This window comes from Armigeres subalbatus, chromosome 3, assembly GCF_024139115.2.
Source record: "Armigeres subalbatus isolate Guangzhou_Male chromosome 3, GZ_Asu_2, whole genome shotgun sequence".
In the NCBI taxonomy this organism is placed as follows: Eukaryota; Metazoa; Arthropoda; class Insecta; order Diptera; family Culicidae; genus Armigeres; species Armigeres subalbatus.
The window spans coordinates 293,190,235-293,215,065 of NC_085141.1; the positions used below are offsets into that span (position 1 = coordinate 293,190,235).

Consider the following 24,831-nt stretch of genomic DNA (forward strand, 5'->3'; position numbering starts at 1 on the left):
AACACGCAGATGGCCTGGGGAGGGATCGTCAAGCCCTTGGACATAGTCCCTGCTGCCCGCATTCTAATCAATATGTACTTCCTAGATCTTTACAGTCAATTTTATTTCGCTTCATTGTCGATTCTTTGGCTTTCCCAAATAACCCATATTATTTGTAGCCTCTAATAATCGAAAACAAAAAAAAATGTTGAAAAGTTCTGCAGTGTAGTAATTCGGTCTAAAGAATCAGCCTGATTTAGGCCCAAAATCAGTCAAATGGCCACTATTAAACTGCAGCACTTTTTCGACTTAAATTTAAAAAATATATTTTTTATATTTTAACTAAGGTACACTGGGGGAAGTGGAAAAGGAAAAATTGATAGTGCATGTTTGAATTAGTGTAAAACCAGTTTAAATGATCTAAATGAGTTCAATCAAAATGGGCTATCAAAAACAGTCAATTTTGCACCAACTGTGCGGTAATTCATACCATTTTGGTCGCTTGAAATTTGTGGAAAGAGATTTAAAAATAAGGAGTTGTTTTTCCACTTAACCCAGTGGGATGGGGTAAGTGGAAAACCCATTTTACCTTGATCTTCAATTGTGATGAGTAGTTACATATAACTAAAATCAATACAATAATTGCTCTGAGTATCTTTTGTGGAATGATTTCATTACCTTAACGGAATAGATACTCAAGGAATTCTCGTAATAGCTAGGGAGGACTGGTTTTGATTTCTCGAACACTAAGTGAACGTAAAATCAATATGTTCGCCCCAAAGATGAACTTTTTATAGGAAAAATGGGACTTACAGGGTTATAAACTAATCAACTTAGTTTAACGAATTGAAATGATGTCTGTATGTGCGTATTTGTATGTATGTGTGTGTGCAAAGCACGTACTAAATTATCAGCTATTCCTAAGCACTTGTCCTTAACCAATTTGTTCGCAAAAAATTGCATTCAATGGCGAAACTTGTTATGAATAAAAATTAATGTGAATTATACAATATATTTACCTATCAGTGCTATTTTTAACTTTCTTATATATTTTTTTTCATATGTAAAACATGTGAAAGGCATCAGTACCGATAGGTGGATTAATCAGGCATTTTCTCATTTATATGAGTTCAATCACCACTGGAATCACAATGATAACAAAGAAGGAACATATTAAGATTCATAGCTATCGAAATAAACCCTGAAGGGAAGAAAAAATGCGTAATTAGAACATTATCCACTTCCCCCGCAGTGTTTGATACCTGGGGTAAGTGTAAAATCTTTGAATTATTTGCTTTCTTGGTATAAACCACTACCAATTGAATGGGATTAGTTTAATTGTGTTATAATGGTCTTCTGTGATATAAATTCACTTGAAAAAAGAACAATTGGTGCAAATAAGAATTGATTTTATGAATGCAAATATCAATTTTTTGCGAAACCTAAAATTACAGCTCAAGCGTTAACCGTGTTAGTGTATGTGTTATACAAATTTCAACATAGTATTAGTGTGAGCATCAAAGTATAACATTGCATAATGCTATGATGTGGTAAAAACTGTAAAGTATGTACAACTCCAATTTTTCGAGTCGATTTTTACACTTACCCCCTTTTTCCACTTCCCCCAGTGTACCTTATAGTTAAAGTCGACAAAATTTTGGGTTTATTGGGAAAGTTGACTTTAAATAAATGAAAAATATGATTGAGCGAATGTTTCTTTCTTTTTTTGACAAGAAGTTTAATCGATTTTTTTTTTTGAAAATTTGAAAAATCCAAAAACAAATGAATTAATTGAACAACTGATAGTTTTCAGAGTTAACAAATACTAATTGCATTATTCTTTTAACCGACACCCACAACCAAACACACATACACAATAACCTACTTTCATAATCACATCCCCGTTGACAATACTCCCCTACGTTGCGACTTCCCCGCCCCGCACACGATTCCATTGTTTTTCCCCCACAGATGGTTTCGCCTTCTCGCAGGAGGAGGGTGGCAACGTGACGCAAACCGACGTCATCAGAGCCTACGACACCAATCTGCCCAAACCGGATGGGAACTGAGAGTGCCCACTCGATTTCTGCTACGAAAACTATTTTACCGTGTGCTAAAGCGGAAACGCAAACGTCACCACCACCCCAATTATTTGTACTACCATCGTCGTCCGAGCAGGAGTCTACTTCATGTGGCCTGATCAGGTGTGTCACAAGTGTGCCAACTGGCAGCACTGCTGGGAGGGGAAAACGGGAGACAGTTTGCGAATATGTATTTGTATAGTAAACCACAGAGAACAGACCTCCGAGCTGGAACATTTTTTTCGAGAACCTGTGTAAGGATTCAGTTTGGAAGCACGTGCACCGCCGCGCCATCACCGAACGCGGAAAACTAGATAGATTCGTCGGGTCCAAAAAATCAGTCGATCTTACCGACTTTTTAATTGAGCTGGGCCCAATTTTCAAAGGATTATGGAAATTCCACATAAGTGAAATTCACCACTGATTTTAATCATGTAACGACATTTGTGGTAAGCTTCTGTGAACCAGCATAGGGCTAAAACTTCATTGATTGAAAAATGGTCACATGGTGGATTTGACTGCGATCAATCAAACAAAATTAATATTAACTGAGGCTCCGCAAAGTGTCACACACGACTGAGCCTACCAAATAAATGAAATGGTTAGAAATATTAACTGAAAATCAGTGAACATTTTTGAATTAACTCTCGATATAGTAATTGGCATGGATATAATAATTACGTGATGGCAGCACTGCTTAAAAAACATTCTATTGTATCCGATAGATTTCTTACACATTTGAAACTCGAACTCGATGTCTGTTCTATATGGTACAATAAAATCACTATCATTTAATGTATGTCTACAGTTTTGTCAAAATATAAATAGTTTAACAAGTAAGTGGCCAGGGTATATTTATACTACAGAAAAATTGAGATTATTTATTTTATGTAGCAATATTTATAGTCTAACAGGTGTAATAGTTCTCTAAGTTGCCGAGAAAACTTTCGGTGGTGTTGGTAATGAAACTAATATGAGCAAAACCAGTAATATCAAGAAAAAGTATTATTTTTGTACCAAAAAGAATACAAACAAATCAACTATACAAACTAAAAATGCTTTTGTAATTATTCTAGCAAGTCGTTTTCTTGAATTTTCTTTTATTTATATGTTTCTTGTAAACATCGACTGGCAACTTTTCTACTTTAAATACTTTATTTCTCTACGAAAACAAGTTAACATTGGTCAAATCGTCAAAAGAAAGGTAAATCATTCTAGTTAGATAGAAAGATTTCTATATTCTAATAGCAACTTTTACTCGAAACCAGCCCAGAAATGAAAAAATCCGAAACGTAATATAAGAATTTGTTCGCGCCTTGACAGCAGGAAACAACTATCTGACTAAAAATTGGAAAATATATTAAGAATATAAGTAGCTAACACACAAACAAAACTAAGCATTATCTGTGAGTAAAAATAAATAAGAACTAACTTTGGATGATATAATTAATAACAAACAACAACAGCAAAACAAACCTTCACCTTAAACCAGTAGGGAATACACATTGGATAGAAGAAAGTTAATACTTCTATGAAAATTAGTTTGCAGTATAAGTTCTCAGTTTCTTCTATCACAACTTAATGGAAAATAAAACTAAAATCTGAAAACGTTCGTGTTTTCTCACGATCAAATTAACAGCCACACAAATAACAACAGATACAGATACATTAAGGTTGAATGTACTGAATTAATGTTAAAAATATAAAACGAGTGAAAATTAAAACAATAGAATGTATTTCATTTATCCGAAAATGTTTATGAGCTTTCCATCTTTCTACACCCAACCGGGGGTTGTTAGATTTTCTAACAATTCTGTATAAGAATCTACCAAGACCTGTATAAGAATTGGGCATATGCGAAATTGTTAGATTCTTATACAAAAAATGTAAGAAAAGCTTACAATATTGTTAGATTCTTATACAATATTTGTATGAGAATCTAGCAATTTCGCATATGCCCAGTTCTTATACAGGCTTTGGTAGAATCTTATACAAAATTGTTAGAAAATCTAACAACCGCCGGTTGGGTGTACATTAGGTTTAAAAATACGTTTCTTTTCAATAAAACGCTTATTTTCTACAAAAAGAATACATACGTTTCGAAGACCTACAAGTATTTAACGTTGTATAGTCTATTCAGATTGCGAGCTAAATGACATGATAAGAATATCTTAAGGTCACTCCTGACAGAATCCAAGTTTCAAAGTGCTCGCGTTTTCGGGGGCACACCACTCGATACGGAAGCAACGCACAACTGTCATTTTTATTTTTTCACGCATGCTGACGCAGCAAAGCTGAATCAACAAAAATGACAGTTGTCTGCCGCCTCCGTATTGAGTGGTGTGCCCCCGAAAACGCGAGCACTTTGAAACATGGATTCTGTCAGGAGTGACCTTAATGTCAAAGTTCACTCATCTTATTTCAGGCTATAGACATCCCTATCTATATCCCGACCAGCATAGCGTGCAGCAGCAGTTAGAAGCACTCGTGAACTCTGTATTCAGCCATTTTGAGATTAGAGATGTCGCAAATTAATCGATTACTTCGATTAATCGATTCATCGTTGTGATAATCGATTAATTTTGAATCGATTATTACCCAACGATTAATCGATTCAATAATCGAGATGAATCGTGAGTAATCGATTAGTTACTAATCGATTAATCAGAATTTTACGACATCATAAGGATGTCGAAAATTAATTGATTATTTCGATTAATCGATTCATCGTTGTGATAATCGATTAATTTTGAATCGATTACTATACAATGATTAATCGATTCAATAATCGACAAGAATCAAGAGTAATCGATTAGTAACTAATCGATTAATCGGGATTTTACGACATCTCTATTTGAGATTAAGCCGAACCGACTCAACAATTTTGGCGCAGCCGATTGGATTATGGTGAGTAAAGCCCCAAACGCAATACAACGGAACGGCGACGGAAACGGAAAATTTGACAGTTAGCCCATATATTTTCTGTCAAATTTACCGTTTCCGTCGCCGTTCCGTTGTATTGCGTTTGGGGCTTTAAGCTCCAAAGAAAAAAGGTTTTTTTCCTGGCAGTGAAGTTTTTTTTTTTGGAAGAATAAATTTTAATCGTGGAAATTGATAGTGAATATTTTATGCAGTAAATTAAGGGAACTGTGTTTTCAAATGCATGTGCTGTGCAAGTGTTCGACAAAATGGAAGCAACTGTTGCATCATTTTTCGGTAAAAATCTGTAGCGACGTTTCTAATTCGATTTCGAAAGATCTGTAGCACTGATTCTAAAGCGAAGCGCTGTTTTAGGCGAGGCCAGTGAAAACTGAAGCGCCATATTTCAGCGAGTCCGGTGAAAATCCGTAGCGCTGTTTCTTAAGCGAGCCCGGAGAAATCTGCAGCACTGTTTTAGGCGAGGCCAGTGATAACTGAAGCCCTAAACTTTAGCGAGTCCGGTGAAAATCCGTAGCGCTGCTTTATTAAGCAAGTCCAGATAAACCCATAGCGTTATTCATAGGCAATGACCCAAGAACAGCGTTCGCTTTTGATTAGACTGCATAGAGTTTCCATGACTGATTCGGAATAATTTGTTACATATCAAAATAAATCAATGTATAAGCCGTTTGGGTTATTAGGTTGGGTGCCTAAGCTGGAAGATGTGAGTTTTGGGAGCGCGAAGAAACAGAGCTGTTGCAACAAATCACGATGGGGGCACATGATGAAAAAGTTCGAGACAAAGGATTGGAAAACGTTATGAGCTTGGATGAAATTGTTACGCACGCAATGAATCGGGAGATCATTATGAAGCAAAGAGAGAAGCAAAAACCCTTCCGTGCTGAAGCTGATGTGAACAGTGGGAGCGTACGATATCGATCAACGGCCCGATTCCATCCGAGGCAAAATGCAAGCAACCCCCGGTTCGAAAAGCAGAAAAATGTCCGGCCAGCTGACAATCGTTCGCTGAGTGAATGTATGCGTTGTGGCTCGTTCCGACATTCCGGAGACTCCAGGGAATGTTTTGCCAGAGGTGCAAATTGCAGTAACTGCGGAAAGCGAGGACACTACGCGAGGAAATGTCGAAATCGACATGTGCAGCGTGGCAATCGTCCATCGAAACCCGAACCGGACCGTATCAGCTTCTCGGAAGCAAACTCGGTGAATGCAGCCGAGTCCTGGAAAGAAGACATTCCTCATCGTCCGACCTTTGCAAATATCGCCAAGGTGGAGTAATTTTTTTTTTTTGTTTTTATTTTTCCATGAAGTGTTGAATTGCAATAATAAATTATAATGAATTTTTACAAACTCGAAAATGTTTGATTCAGGTGGAAACCATTCCCCTGAATTCTGATTCCATATTGTGCCGAATTGATACAGTACCGGTCGAGTTTGTTATTGATTCGGGGTCGCCTATAAATGCCTACACGGAAGATGTGTGGAACGACTTGATTACTAAGAAGGCAAAAATCTTCAAAAAGAAGTATAAATGTGATCGACAGTGAGTGACAGTGAGTGTGTCATTCAAAACGATTCAAATAACGGGGTTCATTTTTAATTTGAACTTCTGGTTACTCTATTTGCATCAGAAAAACTGGTTTCTGGCTGCTCTCTTTTGTCGAATTCGTTTTTAAAAGTTCCAACCTAGGTTGGAACCAGTTCCAACCTAACTTTTGTCAAAACGTTTTTTTATTCACTCAGGTTGGAACTAGGTTCGCACTAGTTCCAACCCCAAAGCTGTCGGGGTCGGGATCGCACTGTGTTGTATATCACAGTTTCGCACCAAGCTCACCAATACAACTGCACTTCAACTGTCAAAACCATATGGGTGGAATAAACAAGCCGAAGGGAAACACAAACCAGAGTGAAAACGAAACTGTTTGTGCATTTAATAAAGAATGCGCATCGGAATCCGTTTTACGGGATTTTTCATTACCTAGGATTCTCCTGGGATTACTGAAAAAAGTCCTAAGGGAATTTAAATAGAATATGCAAATGTAGACAAATATCATATATGGGATATGACCCAATGAAAATAAATACTATTTATTCTCATTGGATATGACCTATTAGGGTCTTGCCGACATTTCTCACCAACACGAACGCACGGTTCGTGGTTGCAAAAAATCCCATTTGGGTAAGTATCCCTAATAGGGTAAAATGTGGTAAAATGACCAATTGTGGACCCCCGAAATTTTGCTCTTCCTGTCATAAGGAGTAGAAATTTTCAACATATTAATTCTGCTTGATATCTAACAACATGCTCTGCATCCTCTCTTCACGATACATACAAAAAAATCCAAATAACTGAATTCGCCCTATAGTAGACCTCCTGGGGGTCCATAATAGGAAATTGCTTCCCTATAGTCGGCACTTCATTTAATTTTTATGTCCCGTTTCGGGACGTTCTTCTTCCCTATTATGGACCCTCCAAAATATTCCTATAATGGACACTCTGGTGTTTATTTTTTGAAGAATTGTAAAAATCATCTAATTTTACTTTCCATAGCATTTCCAATGCATGTAATCAAATCATAGGACTGTAAGGTATACACTGCCAAAAATATTTATATAAGATATATGTGTCGCCGTTATAAATTTTTGCAATAGCTCCACCCTAATATAATCGATATAGAACCACACATAAATTAAATAATAATTATTGCTAATTCGAGACCAGACATAAAGTTTATTTGGATATATATTTTATTAGTAGTTCGCTTGGAGAATGGTTAGGGTAAATGATATATTTTGGACATATACATATTTTGGACAAGCCTGAGCTTTTTCGATCAATTTTAGATAATGTGTAGGAAAATTTTTATCGAAAGTATTATCATTGCATACTTTTACCTCAACTCTAGCGGCTCCTGATGAGAATTCACAAAACAACTATTATGTATCTTTAAAATTATTTAAAATGTAAAGCTTTTTACCAAAGTGCCTGCTGGACGCCAGTATGCAGGAGAACATGCATTAGGGTAAATGATGTATCTTGGACAAGCGCAGGACATTCATTAGAAAATATATCGAGATTGAATAGTATAAACCAATTGAAAACCACTAGGTTCATCCAAATACATAACCTATGATTAGTCTTGTGTCTCCATTACCCAATTTTTGAGTAAATTACGTTTACTAGGTGTAAACTGTGATATACTGCGAACTAAAATATTTTCTTTTTGGACATCAAATATATAATTTCGACATGGAAAATGAATATATTTTGGACAGAGTCATTTTCTCCTTATTTAAAAATGGCCACCTACAGATCTCAATGGTATGACTTACCTACACGTACCCACATTCATTTAAATGCATTTATTTGCTTAACTGAAATAGATTAAACCAGAAATTAACATTGTTTCGCAATCTTATCGATATCATTGAAAACAGCCTGAAAGTTGGCAATTAATGGTTCATCCATGTACTGTACATGGGGTGACCAATAAATGTCTGATGCATAAAAACATAACTTCATTATGGTCACTCCTTTTTCATCCGTCTCAAGTTCATGTTAAGCGAATGGAATATGTTAGTATCTCAATTACAATCAAACTTTGGCCGCAGGACCTCAAGATTGCCGTTTGAACCAATTTGAACGTGTTTCAGGTGCATGTTACGAAGAGTCCTATAATGCATGTTCTCCTGCATACTGGCGTCCAGCAGGCACTTTGGTAGAAAGCTTTACATTTTAGATAATTTTAACGATAAATAATAGTTGATTTGTGAATTCTCATCAGGAGCCGCTAGAGTTGAGGTAAAAGTATGCAATGATCATACTTTCGATAAAAAAATTCCTACACATTATCTAAAATTGATCGAAGAAGCTCAGGCTTGTCCAAAATATGTACATGTCCAAAATATATCATTTACCCTATATGACTCTTCGTAACATGCACCTGAAACACGTTTAAATTGGTTCAAACGGCAATCTTGAGGTCCTGCGACCAAAGTTTAATTGTAATTGAGATACTAACATATTCCAATCCCTTAACATGAACTTGAGACGGATGAAAAAGGAGTGACCAAAATGAAGTTATGTTTTTATGCATCAGACATTTATTGGTCACCCCATGTACAGTACATGGATGAACCATTAATTGCCAACTTTCAGGCTGTTTTCAATGATATCGATAAGATTGCGAAACAATGTTAATTTCTGGTTTAATCTATGTCAGTTAAGCAAATAAATGCATTTAAATGAATGTGGATACGTGTAGGTAAGTCATACCATTGAGATTTGTAGGTGGCCATTTTTAAATTAGGAGAAAATGACTCTGTCCAAAATATATGCATTTTCCATGTCAAAATTATATATTTGATGTCCAAAAAGAAAATATTTCAGTTCGCAGTATATCACAGTTTACACCTAGTAAACGTAATTTACTCGAAAATTGGGCAATGGAGACACAAGACTAATCATAGATTATGTATTTGGATGAACCTAGTGGTTTTCAATTGTTTTATACTATTCAATCTCGATATATTTTCTAATGAATGTCCTGCGCTTGTCCAAGATACATCATTTACCCTATGTGTGCGCTGATATACATCATAAGATAAATCTATGGATTTTTGCCAATAAATATGTGTGGATTTTTAGTAGTGTAGGTTCTCCCGATATAATTTTATAACAACATGTTGACATTGTGCTGTAATAATGCAGAAATGGCTGGAGGGTCCACTATTAGGCATTTACCCTATTACCGGGGGTCCACGACTCATCAATGAATAAACGATTTTAACCGGGCTGGTCACCGCATCATCATGATGACAGTGATGACTGATGATACCGTTCTCTGACTCTGACACGGTTTTGACAGTTTCACGTCAGATCAGCGAAGTTTTTGGCTCGGCCACAGGAAAATCGTCCAACTTACGCCTAAAACCGGATTTTCGGTTAGATTTACCGGGATTTAGCACAAGTTTTCCGCATACTTATTCCTGGCATCATGAGAATTCCACTGGGACCGAAACAAGCCGAACAGGCCACTAAATGGTAAGAACACAGCAAAGTCAAACGAAACAAAAACCGGAACCTGATTTTGGTTACATAATAAATAGTGCATTCATAAGAATAATCTGAGCAATTTGTGTATTTTAAACATTCAAAAATAGCATTGAAGATTATATAAAAGCAAAATATGGATGAAACCTGAATAAAAATGCTCAGCTTGCAGCCTCCAGGAGTATTTTTTTGTTAACATCTAACCGTATCATGGTGTTAAGTTGTGTATCCGTGGTATAATTTTGAATCTGAGAATTAGCTTTGAATGTGCAACCTAAATTTCTTAAAAATTACTTTTTTTTGAGTAATTGAATAAAACATTTCAATTTAAATATCAGAAGCAACTAATGCACCATGTCAATTGGGCATACAAGAATTTATTTTTCCTTATGTGGCTTATTCCAAAATCCAACGGGTAGAAACTCCTATTCTCGGGTACTTTTTCAAAACGGCGTATGTCGCAAATTGTAAACAAACCCGTTTTCAACAGCATATGGCATCAAATTCATCTAAAAATGTGTATATCTTCAAAGCTACATGAAAATGTGTTTTTAAAATGTAAATCAATTTTTTGCAAAACGGTGTAACATCATTGTTGAAAATATTGCACATACACCGCTTAGCAGAAAATGTACTTTAAAAAGTTTTTTCGAACAACTAAATAGTTTGAAACGTGCGTCTGCTTGTACTTTTTCATCACTGATTTCAAAATTAAGCATGTTGCTTAAATATTCTGATTTTCGTTAAGAAAAACATTTTACGTTGTTTTTCTGCAGCAAATGTTGTTACGTCGTGTTGTAAGTGTTGCAATTTTTCGTCGCATGTGCGTGAAACGTTTCAACTTGACGCAACATTTCGACGTATCAACAATGCAGCGTACGGAGCAGCGTAACATTTCGACGAAAGTAGCATGACCTCGGTCATGCTGACGTATCAAAACGACGTATGTGATTTATCTGTTGCAGAACGTTGTAACATATATTTTTATCAAAATAACTGAAATGTTCACACGCAGTGCAGATTTCAGGGTCAGTGAAGATGAAACTTTTCATAATGTATCGTTGAGGTGTATTCAATTGCAATAAAAATGATTAGTTTCTAAATAGGAATAAAAATGAAATCTGAAAACTTTCAAGCTCATTTTCTCAGCTTGATCAAAATGTTACATACGCCGATTTGAAAAAGTTCCCGAGTATTGCTCTTTTGATGATAAAAGGTGATTCTGAAGCTACACATGCATTTTAAAATACTTTCTCTACATGTATTTCAATTTGCTCCCCCCACAAAAGCTAAAAAAAAACTAATGAATGCAGTATTTGAGAAAAGTGTAAACAAAATAATTCCTGTCGTCATAATTTCCTCTTTTTTGTTTAATAAACGATTTATATTTTATTCAGGATCTCTTCCGCTGCCGGATTCGGGGGAGCCGCTGCCTTGTTCGGATTGTACCTGACCGACTGGAAGGTGATTGTCCCATATATCCCATTCTACGGTAGCAAGTTCAGCGACGATAAGTAGATCAAGCCTTTGAAACGACTAGAGAGGGCGTTCTTTTCTGTTCACTTCGAGTAATGTAACTAAAACCCGTTCAAAGCTGGGAGTATGAGAATTAAAAAATAATCTACCAGCAAAATGCTCTGCATTACTATTGATATTTAAAACAGTCCGAACTAAATAAATCACTACTTTGTACAATACATTATTTTGAACATTAAACGACTAATCACACAGTCTCCGTTAAAAGTGTCTTCTTCCGGAATTCACTGAAAACATAATAATAAACAAATTGTTATAAAGTATCCATTATCGTGTGCAACTTGTTGATTGAAATTATGTTCATCGGTCAACCATATCAGGAAAAAGTCGTTTGGGCAGCTCTTCCAATACTCGTACCTAACTTTTATTACTCGATCGCATTATAACTGAATTATTTGTTTTTAGTACAGGCCATTTGGTTAGAGTACGACCGAGTTATAACCGTTTTTGTTCAGGGCCTTTTGCAACTTCTAGATTCACCCCCAACTTTATTAAGTGTGAGCTTTCGCCCCAATCACATGCAAGGAATTGTATATTGTATTACACTACACTACACACACTACAGTAGTATACGTTGGAGACGAGAGTGCTACCCAAATGGTCCTTCTTCCTTATCCAAGATCAAGAAGTAGAAGGAAGCAGTTTTGAATGTAAAGTATTGGAAGTTTTCACAATCGAGCAAGAAGTATGAAATTTCATAGAAGCTTGAGATTGAAATCGTTATTTTGTCCCAATGTTCACTCAGTATAAATAGGCTTTGATAGTTACGTGCGAATTACTAATTAGGTACTGAGCAAGAAAAAGAAACTGTACAAACGCGTATACATATGCAGTAGAGTGGGGCGTCATGGTCATTTTTTTCAAATCAATGTTTTTTTGGGTCTCAAACAACTGTGCCGAATTTGGGCCCGATTGATTGCTTCCTCGCTCTCAACATTGCTTTTGAATTTTGTATGGAAATTAGTATGGGAAAACATATATTTTTGCATTTTTATTGCAGAGGTTCCAGTTCATCGTTGATCGTAAACCAAGTTTCACATTGCATTAAAGTATAATCTAAAGGATGCCGAAAACTTAGCTGTAAAAGGTACGTTGCTGAATCGTCTAGGAAAAAAGTTATAACGCTGCAAAGTAATGAACAATCAATCAATAAAACCATACGCAAAAAAATCATTTATTCTGCCATCACTGCCGAACTACGTGGACCAATAATTTAACTGAGTTTTATAAATTAAAATTTTATTGATCTTATAGGCTTTGCAGCTAATGGGAGACAACAAGAAAGATGAGTTTTGCCCTCTGTTGACTATAGGTTTTCCGGCAGTGCTGACAGATTTCTTGCATATGGTATGAGCAATAAATTTTCGAAGCGTGTAGACCATCCAGCAATGTACATTCTTCGGAATCATTTTTCGGCATCTTTCAGACTATATATTTATTTTATTTATTTATTCCAAATACTTGTAGAGTAAGGGTTAATCCTTATAATATTCTACAATCGGGTTTCTTGTTGCTCGGGCTACTTATTAAAATATTAATCGAATTCAATACTAATAAACATTATTTCAACATAATACTTATAAACACTATTGATTAAATTATAATATCCATTATCTATCGCTCATTCCATTCAATAATTCTCTCCATTCAACCAGTTCAAGCATAGTCTATGGAATCTTGTGTATGAATCTATCGATTTGATTTCAGAAGGAAGTTGATTCCAAAAAAATATTGCACGAACAAAGAAAGTATCACCGTAATGCGAGGTGTTATGATGTGAGATCACATAGTGTTGCACGCGAAGGCTCCGAAAAGATTGCATTTTGTCAGCCAAATATCGAGGTCCTTGGTGAATAATTTTATGAATTGCTAAACAACATCGCAGTTTGAAGTAATTTGGATAAGAGCATCCTAAAAGCTCTCTTTGTAAATGCGTTACACTTGAGTATCGCGATAGGTTGAACATGAACACCCAGCGAATACAATGGTTTAGGGCTACTCGTAGTCGATTATAAGAAGCAGCACATACATTTAAAATTAGCTCTAGCCCATAAGATAGATGTGGTAATAACAATGTTTTAAACAACTTTACTTTGGTAGGAGTAGGCAGCATTCCTGCAGTGAATTTCAGATTTCGAAGCCCAGCGTATATCTTACCACATTGCGAATTAACTTGATCATCCCATTCTAAGTTATTTTGAAATGTAACTCCAAGGTTAGATGCCTTATTTACATATTCAATACGTTCATTATTTATTACTAAATGAGGTAATGTTGGACGCACCAGTCTTCTCGATATAAACATCGCTTTTGTCTTAGAGGAATTGATTGAGTCACGTGATTGGCGATAAATTGAAGCCGGTAAGAGCAAAAATGTAAAAAAGTACATTTTCTCATACTAATCTCCTTATAAATTAAAAACGAGATGCGGAAAGCGAGGACGCAACCAATCGAGCCAATATTTTGTACAGTTAATTGGGACCCTAAAACGATTCAGAAAAACATTGATCTCACTTGATTGAATGACGTTTGCTTTTATCCATACAACTGCGCCCCACTTTAATATCAATATGCACAGTGACAATGATCCCCCCGGACCCTCCGCAGGCTGCGTGGCTGGCAAAGTGCAGCCATGGACCGAGCTGAAAGGAGAAGACTTTTATGTGCAGCACAGGCCACTCCGGCCTTAGTCTGATAAATAATAATAAATGCACAGTAACAGTATGTAAAAAAATAAATTCGCAAAGATTTTGTATGTTACCATTTCTTTGGCGGGTTATATTGGTCAACCATACCTGGTGGTCCATTCCCGGAAAGTACGATTGAAAATATTTTTAATTTTTTTGGTGATTTTTAGACACTTAGCGAATTAATCACCTCGACAATTAAATGGTTTAGTTTCCAAAGTTGCTTTTGATTCGTTTTATATACTACACAAGTTGCTGTGAACCCCATTATTTAAATAACTTTATATATTATTGGAACATTGAAAACAGTAGTCATAAAATCTAAATAAAAAGCCATACTTCTCTTCATCTTCCTTCCGCTTCTTCTGTACGGCCAACTCCTGCGGATGCATCCGTTTCCGATGTGCGTAGTAGTTCCCACTGGATGCAAACGTCCGTGCGCAAAACTCACAGCTAAACTTCTTAACACCGGTGTGCTGCACCTGGTGGTTAAGGAGTGTGTTCTTCAGCTTGAAGGACTTCCCGCAAACATCGCATGCGAATGGTTTCGAATCCGTATGCTGTACCCTGAGGTGATTCTTCAAGCACTGCAGGTTCAATGCCGAGTAGTCGCACAAGTTGCATTTGTGCCTCACCATCGAGTGCTGCACCATGTGCTTCCGCAGGCAGAGCTTGTTCTTAAGCCACTTCTGGCACTGATCGCACTGCACCTGGTGGATCTTCGGCTGGTGGGTGGTCAGATGGTAGGTGAGGTTACTCTTCGAGGTGAATCGCTTGGCACAGACATGACAGACGTAGGCAAGTGGTTCCACTTTGGAGTGCCGCAAGGCAATGTGTTCCGTCCAGTATTTGGCTGAACTGTACGATTTGCCGCATTCATCGCACACGTACTGGGTGCGTTCCTTTTCCGGCAAATGCGACTGACTGTGAGAACTTAGCGCACTGGCGTAGCTGAATCGGCGAGGACACTGGGTGCATTTGTAGGGCCGTTCCTCTTCCGGTCGATGGTTCTGCATATGATATTGGAGGATTCTCGGTGTGGTCATTAACTTGTTACATTCGGGACATCTGTATAATGTTATTGGTGTGTATTAGAAAAGAGAAAGTTTCACGGTTAATTAAGTAGTAAAGTTTAAATAATACTAAAATTCGTGAACAAAAGTAGCTGATAATGGTAGTATTTTTACTAATTGTGAATGAAGTTTTTTCCTTTCCTTTTGATAAACTGCGGTTACAACTGAGCTATTGGCTTCTCACAACCTAATAAATACGTTCCGCAGTTATTGAATGCAACGCTAATTTACTATTCATGCATTGAGTTTTAAACAGAATTTGAGTAACATAATTTCACTGATGGGAAACAAAAGGCTTCACATTAGAGCACATAATGTCATTAAAATATTAAATTTGATTACATTCATAACTTACTTAAAGGCATCTGGCTGAATGTGCCGGGCCATGTGCATAGCCATCAGCTTCGGTTTGATAATTCTCTTATTACAGCACCAAACGTAACCCTTGGCCCCATGAGCATCTTTAAAGTGGGTCAAATATGCTTCCAAGGTCAGAAACTTCTCTGAACTGTCGCCATTGCCTTCGTTGCACAGTTCGCACGTCAACTCGTAAAACTTAGCTATTAACCTGGACAGCTCTTGCCCTCGTACAATCAGACGATTTGCTCTGATAAGCTCCTGTGGGAACTCACTAACATTTTTAGTTCCTATTTCGCTCTCCCCATCGTTGTCAGTGTGTAACACCTCATAATCCTCTTCTACCTCATCATCATCATCATCGTCGTCATCTGCATCCTCAAAATTCACCTCCTCAATTTCGTCCTCTAAGTATTCCTCAGTAGGTGGCCTACTGTCGCTATTTGGCGACATTGTGAACCGATACGGTTCATCACTATCTCCCGAAGGAAGCATTTCGACATCTGAAACAAATAAACAAAATTATTGCTCATCAATCAGATACCGGAACCTTTCAACACCCTAAACCTTCAAGTCGTTCTTCATCTTCAGATGTATCGATTGGGTCAACGATGTCTAATTGCAGCTCTTGTTTCGCCACCGTTGCTACTTTTTGCTCCTCCTTACGCTTCTGAGCTTCATCGTAGGTCGGTGGCAGATCCGTGTTCAGCAAGGTTGTTGTGCCCTGACTTGGAAGTTGGACCAACGTCAGCTTTTGATGCCCACCGGACCCACTTGGGCCAGCTGTTGAAGGGGAACCCAGTACCCCACTGTAATGCTGCGGATGTTGCTGAAGACCATCAGTCACCTCAATGCAGGATGGTTGGACAATCTCTTCCTCCCGTAAAATGTAGGTAGTATGCGAGTTTTGATCGCTTATCACAATCATTCCTGGTTGGGAACTATACGCAAAAACGGTCTGATTTTGGGCTACCTCTTGGTAGAAGATATGGAAGCTCTCCACTGTTTGGAGGCATTTCATGCAAATCAGTCTCGGTAGGGTATCGTCTTCTTTGACCTGCAGGGATCAGATTAACAGATGAATAATGAATTCTTCGTTTTTGTTACACTGTTACTCACGTCCAGATTTAAATATTGTAAAAGTTTGTCCTGCAGCTTAATTTCTTTCTGGCGATCGCCGAATATGGAAACGATGTTTTCATTGTTGTACAAGCACAGTCGGCAGACCAAATTACTTTCCATGGTAAAGGAGACAATTTTGAATGATTTCTTTGCACAAACTTCACACTAACATCACAGAACACTACTTCCAGGAAACTTAACAAATCAGAATAGTAATTGGATTGGTTCTATCCCAAAACCAATAGGAATTGCGAAATTCGAAAAAGCTTTGTTGATAACCGATGCGATGGAATGGATATTCCAAAGACCAAACCAACCTTGGCAGAAATCAACAAAATACATCAATCATCAACCATCATTGGATTATGACATCTCTAAACACTGAAACAAAACTACTGTTCGAAGCATGGCTGAACAAGAGAAGTGCGGCTCTGGAAAGTCATTTCATTCATCCGCGGATCAGGATATCCATTCATTTTCCCTTTGCCTTCACCAACACATCGCAATCCGAGTTGGTGGGCAAACCAGCGGAGAAAAGCGGTAAATAGCGTACTATGCACGCAAAGGTTGTGTGTTGTTTATCTTGCATCTCCAATCTTGACACTCACACCAGCTCGAGTTAACAGTAACCAGGCCGCAGTGTTCAGCGGTCGGTCAGGAGTCTGCTCGCTGCTCCAACAACACTGCCTATAAGCTGAGCTAGTCAAGAATGCCTTCTCGACCAGGCAAGATCGAATATCGTTTTTTCGCGCTGTAGTCGTTCGTCGGTTGCCTCACTCATTGGAGCACTTTTTTTTATTACTGCTTACACATACCTGCCCAGTACCTTTCTTCCAGTCCGTTCTGGAATTCCATTAATGAAAATTCGGCCGTAATTATACACAAATTTTCTATTCGATAATAATAATTATTGTAGTTAGGTGGGTAACGTTTCGATTCAATTCGTGAGTGGTGTTGTCGGTGCGAGTCGAGTGTTCAAAATCCAGAAGGAGCTGTGTGCCATCAGGGGCTCGGACGTAGCCCCATGTGAAAACCAGTTGGGGGTCGGTCAACACTTAAGCAGCCGTCTCCGTTCGTGGGAAGGAGCAAAAAAGTGTTCTTTTTCTTTATCGTCGTTTGCATTTTTTCTCCTGATGGCGCTGGATGGCTGGCTGGTTCTCCGTTGTATATCCTAAAGAGACTGCTGCTGGTGCAAATTCGAAGAACTAGTGTGTCATGTGAAAAAGAGTGATGTATCGAAATGTATGGCAGCAAACTATTTTTGCAGATCACCACGAATAATCAATTTCATGATATTTGTCTTTAATGTCATGATAATAATTATAACAACATTTTTAGTTTAAAACTAATTAACAACACGCAACATAGGGGGAATGACGGCTTTGGCAGGTTTTGTTCTATTATTGTCGGGGGGGTTTTTTATGACTGATTATATTCAAATTTGGCTTAAACATTCTTTGCGTATCAAAGAATATTGTAACCAAATTTCATAAAATTTGGTCCACAAAAACCCCCCTGACAATAATAGAACAAAACCTGCCAAAGCCGTCTTTTCCCCTACCTGTTTAACTTTAGATTATCAATCTACTTCTAAGTTATGTTACTGCTTTCAATGAATGTCCCTTGAATATGGGCACAAAAATATTATGAAACGTTTTAATTATTTTTAATTATATGCATTTAAATCCTTAGCTAATCGCCAATTTTTAATCTAGGTAGGGGACATGACGGCTTTTTCAAGTTTTGTTCTATATATTATTGTCAGTAAGGTTTTCTATAACTAATTATGCTCAAATTTCTAAACATTCGTTGCATATCATAGAATATTGTGTTTTTTCTAGACCTGTGCGCCGCCACGCCGACGATTTTCTCACGCCGCCGTAAAAAATGAATCGGCGCGCCGCCGTATAAAAATTGACCACGTGCCGAATATTTTTTACCACGCCGATGGCATTTTTACTGTTAAGTCAAGATTTATCTAGCTCCTAACGGAAATACTTTCAGCTAAAAAATTAGCTAATTCAGTCTTAATTGTTTTTTAAGGAATAATTAGATCCCTTGTTGTTCAAAGTATGCTCGGTCAAACAAAACAAAATTTGTTCAAACAAAATGCACCTGACATTAAATTATTCAGAAAATAAGGGAATTGTTCTTCAGGAATAATATTTTGAAACTTCATTTAAAAATTTTGTTTGGAAACTCGTATTGGACTTTTTTAAAATTCTAATTCTAGAATTTCCACAATTTTTCTTTTAGGAATTTGTTCGAAAATTTATACTGTAAGCCCATTGGGAAATCCACACGAAATTTATTGAAGAATTTATATAATTGATCATCAAAACTATCTATGAATTCTTTTGGATATTCCTAGTTCCCAGTTGGAGCAGTTCCTTGGAGAATTCTCTAAAGAAATTTCCGGGAGAACATATATAGATATTTCTGTAAGATTTCTTGAAGGAATTTTTGCGGATATTCTTGTAGGTATTTTTGAGAGAATGCTTGAAGATTTTTTTTAAGAAGTATGAAGAAAAAGCGGGATTTTTTTCCTTATAATTCTTAATATAATAGAGGAGACATTTTGGAGAAGTTACCGCGGGAACTTCCTGGGAGATTCTTGAAGGAATTTGTGAAGGAGTTCTTGAAACAAATTTCTTGAAGAATTCTCAGAAGAATGCGCGTAAGATTTTCTAGATCTAGGTTTCGCAATTTATTTTCATAAGAAGTTCTTCAAGAATTCCTGGGCAATTTTCAGGAAAAAATTCCGGGAGGTGGATTTAGTGGAATTCCATGTGAATTTCAGAAGGAATTCAGAAAAAAAAAATCTGTAGAGCCCTCGTGATAATTTCTGTAGAGTTTGCGAAATAATTTATGAGGTGTTTTTGGTTGTGTTTCTGGAGGAAATGCAGAGAGTTACAGGACGTCTCGGGGTTTCTAGAGTAGAGTAGAGTGGGGCAAGAGTGCGCGTGGGGTAAGAGTACGTTTTCGATTTTTTGAAGTAATAATAAAAGATAAACTAGCAGCACTGCATCAGTTTGAAAGGTTTTCTGGCCAACTATTATCATGTGTAATTGTAAACGATTTGAATAAACAACAAGGGAGATATGGAGTTAGATAACTTTTTGGTCATTTTCTAAAAATAATTGGATTTCCGCAGCTAGTATTTCATTGCCATATATACGTTCAATCAGGTGAACATTATACCATTTCGATAACCTATTGTATAGAGTACTTTATGGTACAGAACACCAATCCGGTTGGTTTTCCAAGAAGTCAAAACCATTACTTGAATAATTTTTGGGACTGTGGGGTAAAAGTACGCAGGAACGGGTGGGGCAAGAGTACGCATATGAATCTTCAAGTTCTGATGTCAAACCCGTATCTCCGGCCGAAATAAGACTTCTTCCAAAGCGTAAAGATCCACAACTAAGAAAAAAGGAACCGAATTCGAAATTATCACAAGTTTTTAGGATAAGTTGAAGGGGGGAAATGCTTATCTAATCTTCCGGTCAATGTCATCATATAGTGCATATACTCCTGTATATATACGATTGTGATGCATCACCAGTGCTACGATGTGCACGTATTACCTGGCAATCTAACTGCATTGATTGTCTGCCTTTTCAGAATTCCCAGTAATATTCCGTTTAAATATCACAAATGATGGTTAATTGTTTGTGCCAAGGGAAAGAAAAGTGCAGTGGGTATCGGCCAAGTTCCCCCTGGCGGTGCTAAAATGATAAGCGGGAACAATACCTAATTCCATTTAAATCTTTTAGTATCATTAGTGATTAGCACGCGTTATTATTTTATGTGGGGGCACGCATGGAACATATTTTTTTAACGCGGGTGTCAGGCGGCTGACCCTTGCTCGACCAAAATAGTAAAATTTAGCTAGAATATTTTAATTTTGTTTGATTATTTTATTTTATTTTTATTTTGCCATCAAATGATTAGGAGCTTATTTTCAACATCACATAACGCAAGAGAGGGTAAAACTCTGCGTTGCATAGAAAAGTTTAGGATTCGGTGCAATGTTGCACTGTCGTGTGGGGCATGGTTGTCTCGTGTCGTTTATGGCGATGTCGTTCCCGCATCTATGACGCCTTTGCTTGAACAAATCATTTTATGTAATGGCGGGACATGTTAATAATTCATTCTAGTTCTTAAATATTTTGGTAGATACTTCTGGAGGCTGTCAAGGCGGTGGGAGGGACATTGCATACGAGTGGCAGAGGCGGCTGTGCTCTGGGCGGCAGCATGGTGAAAGCAGTTTCGGGATAGTTAGGATTCAGTTTTCATACTTAAGAGAATATCTAGAATAATGTTATATTTTGATGAGCCAACCTCTATTTTTTAATCACGAGCTTTATTTAGTAGCATAGGTTATCAGTACTCGTAATGTACTTAATTCATTGGGCACGCTTGGAACACATTTTTAACTCAAGTTCGAACAAAATTGTAAAATTTAATTGATTTATTTTAATTCAGTTTAATTATTTTAATCTTTCTGCGTCAAATGGTTAGGTATTTGTTCCCCCACCCCTTCTGCTCCCTCCTTTTCTATTTTATGTTTCCAAACTTAAACCAACGTGATCACACTAATCCCAAACTGCACGTACCTCTATCTTATCAATCTACATACGAATCTACATACAAGAAGCGACAATCACCAGAAAACGAATTTCAATCATTTCCCTTTTACCATAAGTATAAATCATCTAAGCTATAATAAACTCTATCGTAGCGATCCCGAACTGTCTAAACATCTAAACACTGTCTATTATGAACATACACACAACCGTTTCTATCTCTACAAACATTTCTCTAATAAAAACGTTCCATAGCAGTCGCTAGAGCCGGAAGCGGTCAACAAGTCGCTCCATACTCTCCTCCTCTATCTTCTATTATCTCACAATTTTACTACCCTGAAACTGAACTGTTTCGGACCCCTTATGGGTCTGAAGCAGAGGACGGGACACTCGAGCCTACCAGTCAGTGGATGGAAAGGTCCGTTGTGATAAAGGGTCTATCACAAGCCTCGGATAACCTGGAATAAGTTTTCCACGAGTCGAGTTCACATTGATTTCATGAGTTCTATAAATTAATCGTCACGTTGAAAATTTAAGCCAGCAGTGTAAACGTATTGCCTAATGTCATACAACGTAGATTGGCCACGGCCCGGGGATACGTTGAGTATAACAAGAATAACAAGAATAACAAGTTTTTAGGATAAGTTGAAGTAATTCGGTGTTAGAAAGGACTTAGCGAACAAAGCACTGAAGCGAAATAATGAAATTGTATTAGGACTTGTTGTACACCTAAACATAATACGAAAACACAATTTCATCTAAATGATAATTTCATTTAATCAAAAGAAACATTCATAAATTACGCAACGTTTAGCTGGGAGGGGTTGTGAGATGTGTGACGATCCATATAATTTTTAGAGGATTCATACAAATAGTGTAAGATAGCGGGGGGGGGGGGCGAAGGTGATGAAATAGCCAAATTTTACGTTACGTGATTGGTAGACTTTCTTTAAGGAAAATGCCACGCGAAACCTGATATATATTTTTACCTTTGTAGTTTTTTGTATATATAAAAAACAATGGTTTTTTGTATGAAAGTGCACATTTTTAGGACCCCCTCCCCCTTTAAGAGTTACGTAATCTTTAAACATTCCCTAATATATGATCATTAAACATCAATTAAATGTTATTAACTCTTATTTGTGTTAATATATACTTAAAGCACATAATTGGATAAATGCGTACTCTTACCCCACCGGTGGGGTAAGTGTGCGTTTTTCACTTGTCTTGCAATAAGGGTTCTACCAAAACGAATCTCAATAAATTCAATTTTTTTCCACTGGGTAACATAAAGAAAGGGTATATGAATCATCGACACTAATTTGATATGCAGAAGCTTGCTTCATAAGGGTCACATGATCGATTGAAAACTAAGTGCGTACTCTTGCCCCACTCTACTCTAAATATTATGTAGGAACTTCCGGAAGAATCCCTGTAGGAACTTCCGGAGGAACTCCTGTAGGAACTTCCGGAGGAACTCCTGTAGGAACTTCCGGAGGAATTCCTGTGGAATTTCCGGAGAAATTCTTGGAGGACCTCCCGGAGGAAGAATTTACGTTGGAATTCCTGGATGAGTCTCCGGAGGCATTTCTGGAGGAGTTTCCGGAGGAAATCCTGGGGAAACTTCCGGAGGAATTCCAGTAGCAACTTCCGGAGGAATTCCTGTAGCAATCTCCGGAGGAACTTCTGTAAGAACTTCCGGAGGAATTCTTGTAGGAACTTCCGGAGGAATTCTTGTAAGAACTTTCGGAAGAATTCCTGTAGGAACTTCCAGAGGAATTCCTGAAGAAACTTCCGGAGCAATTCCTGTAGGAACTTCCGGAGGAGTTCCTGGAGGAATTTCCGGAGAAATTCTTGGAGGACCTCCCGACGGAAGAATTTACGTTGGAATTCCTAGAGGAACTTCCGGAGGAACTCCTGGACGCAGATCTGGAGGAATTCCTGGATGAGCTTCCGGAGGAAGCCTTGGAGGATATAATTATGATACGTATTTTCACACCGAATAAATTTCTCAATTCACAAAAGAATGCTTGCAAGATTCGGTTTTACGCCGGGCATATGTGCGAAAAACGTCACGTTAGACGCTACTTCGACTTTTTTCGGCGTAAGAAAATTTACAAGCCCAAATTCGGAATTGAATCCAGCTATCTTCAGCTTGGTCTGCTTTGCATCTTTTCATTTTTTACTATACTACGGAAGGGCCTGTTACAGTTATTCAAATCTAGATTTCCAATTAAAATGCCAAGATTTAAAAAATAGTTTTTTAGCCATAACTCCATAGTCCAATCTGGCCAATTTTCAATAGGAAAAAATGAGACAGGATTCTGCGTTGAATGCAACTTCATGCGAGCAAATCGGATGAGGATAAGTGCCCGAAAAACGGGTGATTTTTTTTTACGCGATTATTCCGTGAAAAAAGTATTTTGGCCATAACTGCCAAGCCCATAGTCCGATCCAGCAAATTTTCAATAGGAAACAATGAGATAGAAGTTTGCGTTGAATGCAACTTGTTGCGAGCAAATCGGTTGAGGATAAGTGCCCGAAAAATAAATGACACTTTGGTACATTTTGGTACGTGGGTGCGCACAGACACACACACACACATACACACAGACATCACCTCAATTCGTCGAACTGAATCGATCGGTATATATCGGTATAATATGGGTCTTCGGATCTTCTATAAAAAGTTTGTTTTTGGAGCGATCATATAGCCTTTACGTATACTTAGTATACGAGAAAGGCAAAAAGGAATTTCCGTTGTGCATCTGCGCGACAGACACCTGAGCATCCACACTATGCTCGAAGGCGAACAGGGATGGGCTCCTGCCGACCTGCTAAAAATGTCCCTCCCGGATAAACCGTGTCCCTTATCCTCCTTGCCTCGAGCCCCCGGGACCACGGGATGCTGCGACTACTTGGGGAGGGGGCTGTGCTCATGCACTTCTTCTAAAATTCCGGCCCCTAGCTTAGGCTAGTTCGCCGACTAGCTTGCTGAGATCCACTGCTACGTTGTCTCGGTCCCTAGGCGGTCGTGCCACAAACTTCCTGACTCGAGTCCTCCTGACTTCCTTCGGCGTCGAGGGTGGTCCACCAGTTCCGGTGAAGGAAACTTCCGAATACCAGGCGGCTATCGCAGGGGACGCTTTCGCGCATTGCGCCGACTTCGTCTTCGGGTTGCAGACGTGGTGCGACAGTTCCAGTGGTGGATGACGACCGCACTAGCGGTGCCCTACATACCCGAAGCACTTCCTACTTCTTTTTTTTTCTTCAGCAGGTTGTGTGTTTATGTGTGTGTGTATGTCTGTGCGCACCCACCCAAAAAAAATGTGGAAAAAGTGTCACTGATTTTTCAGGCACTTATCCTAAACCGATTTGCTTGCAACACGTTGCATTCGACGCAGAATCCTGTCCCAT

The 24,831-nt window shown here is 37.9% G+C and overlaps 4 protein-coding genes across 21 annotated transcripts in view; 3 read left to right on the forward strand and 1 right to left on the reverse strand.

The window, feature by feature from the left end:
- Positions 1–3,433, forward strand: part of LOC134224841 (probable phospholipid-transporting ATPase IA) — a 370,136-nt gene extending 366,703 nt beyond the window's left edge. For 11 of the 14 annotated variants that reach the window (XM_062704456.1, XM_062704457.1, XM_062704455.1 and 8 more), the window contains one exon: positions 1,951–3,433. In XM_062704456.1, the coding sequence (XP_062560440.1) occupies positions 1,951–2,179 (229 nt within the window). In that variant the 3' untranslated portion in view covers positions 2,180–3,433. The remainder of the gene's footprint in view (positions 1–1,950) is intronic. The other 3 variants (XM_062704450.1, XM_062704449.1, XR_009983082.1) reach the window with 2 other exon arrangements.
- Positions 3,434–9,857: 6,424 nt separating this feature from the next.
- Positions 9,858–11,683, forward strand: LOC134224846 (cytochrome b-c1 complex subunit 10). The gene is made up of 2 exons (XM_062704472.1): positions 9,858–10,041; positions 11,448–11,683. The coding sequence occupies exons 1-2, from the start codon at positions 9,995–9,997 to the stop codon at positions 11,566–11,568; spliced, it is 168 nt and encodes a 55-aa protein (XP_062560456.1). The 5' UTR covers positions 9,858–9,994; the 3' UTR covers positions 11,569–11,683.
- On the reverse strand, positions 11,684–17,155 carry LOC134224845 (zinc finger and SCAN domain-containing protein 2-like). The gene is made up of 5 exons (XM_062704471.1): positions 16,823–17,155; positions 16,271–16,760; positions 15,702–16,206; positions 14,613–15,341; positions 11,684–11,813 (listed from the first exon to the last, which is right to left on the reverse strand). Exons 1-5 carry the CDS (start codon positions 16,943–16,945, stop codon positions 11,774–11,776), a joined length of 1,887 nt encoding a protein of 628 aa, XP_062560455.1. The 5' UTR covers positions 16,946–17,155; the 3' UTR covers positions 11,684–11,773.
- Positions 17,156–17,511: 356 nt separating this feature from the next.
- The window catches only part of LOC134224844 (E3 ubiquitin-protein ligase SH3RF1), a 102,068-nt gene continuing 94,748 nt past the window's right edge, over positions 17,512–24,831 (forward strand). Inside the window, exon 1 of one of the 5 annotated variants that reach the window (XM_062704465.1) lies at positions 17,512–17,868. The gene's annotated coding sequence lies outside the window, so the exon portion shown is untranslated. The other 4 variants (XM_062704469.1, XM_062704467.1, XM_062704468.1 and 1 more) reach the window with 4 other exon arrangements.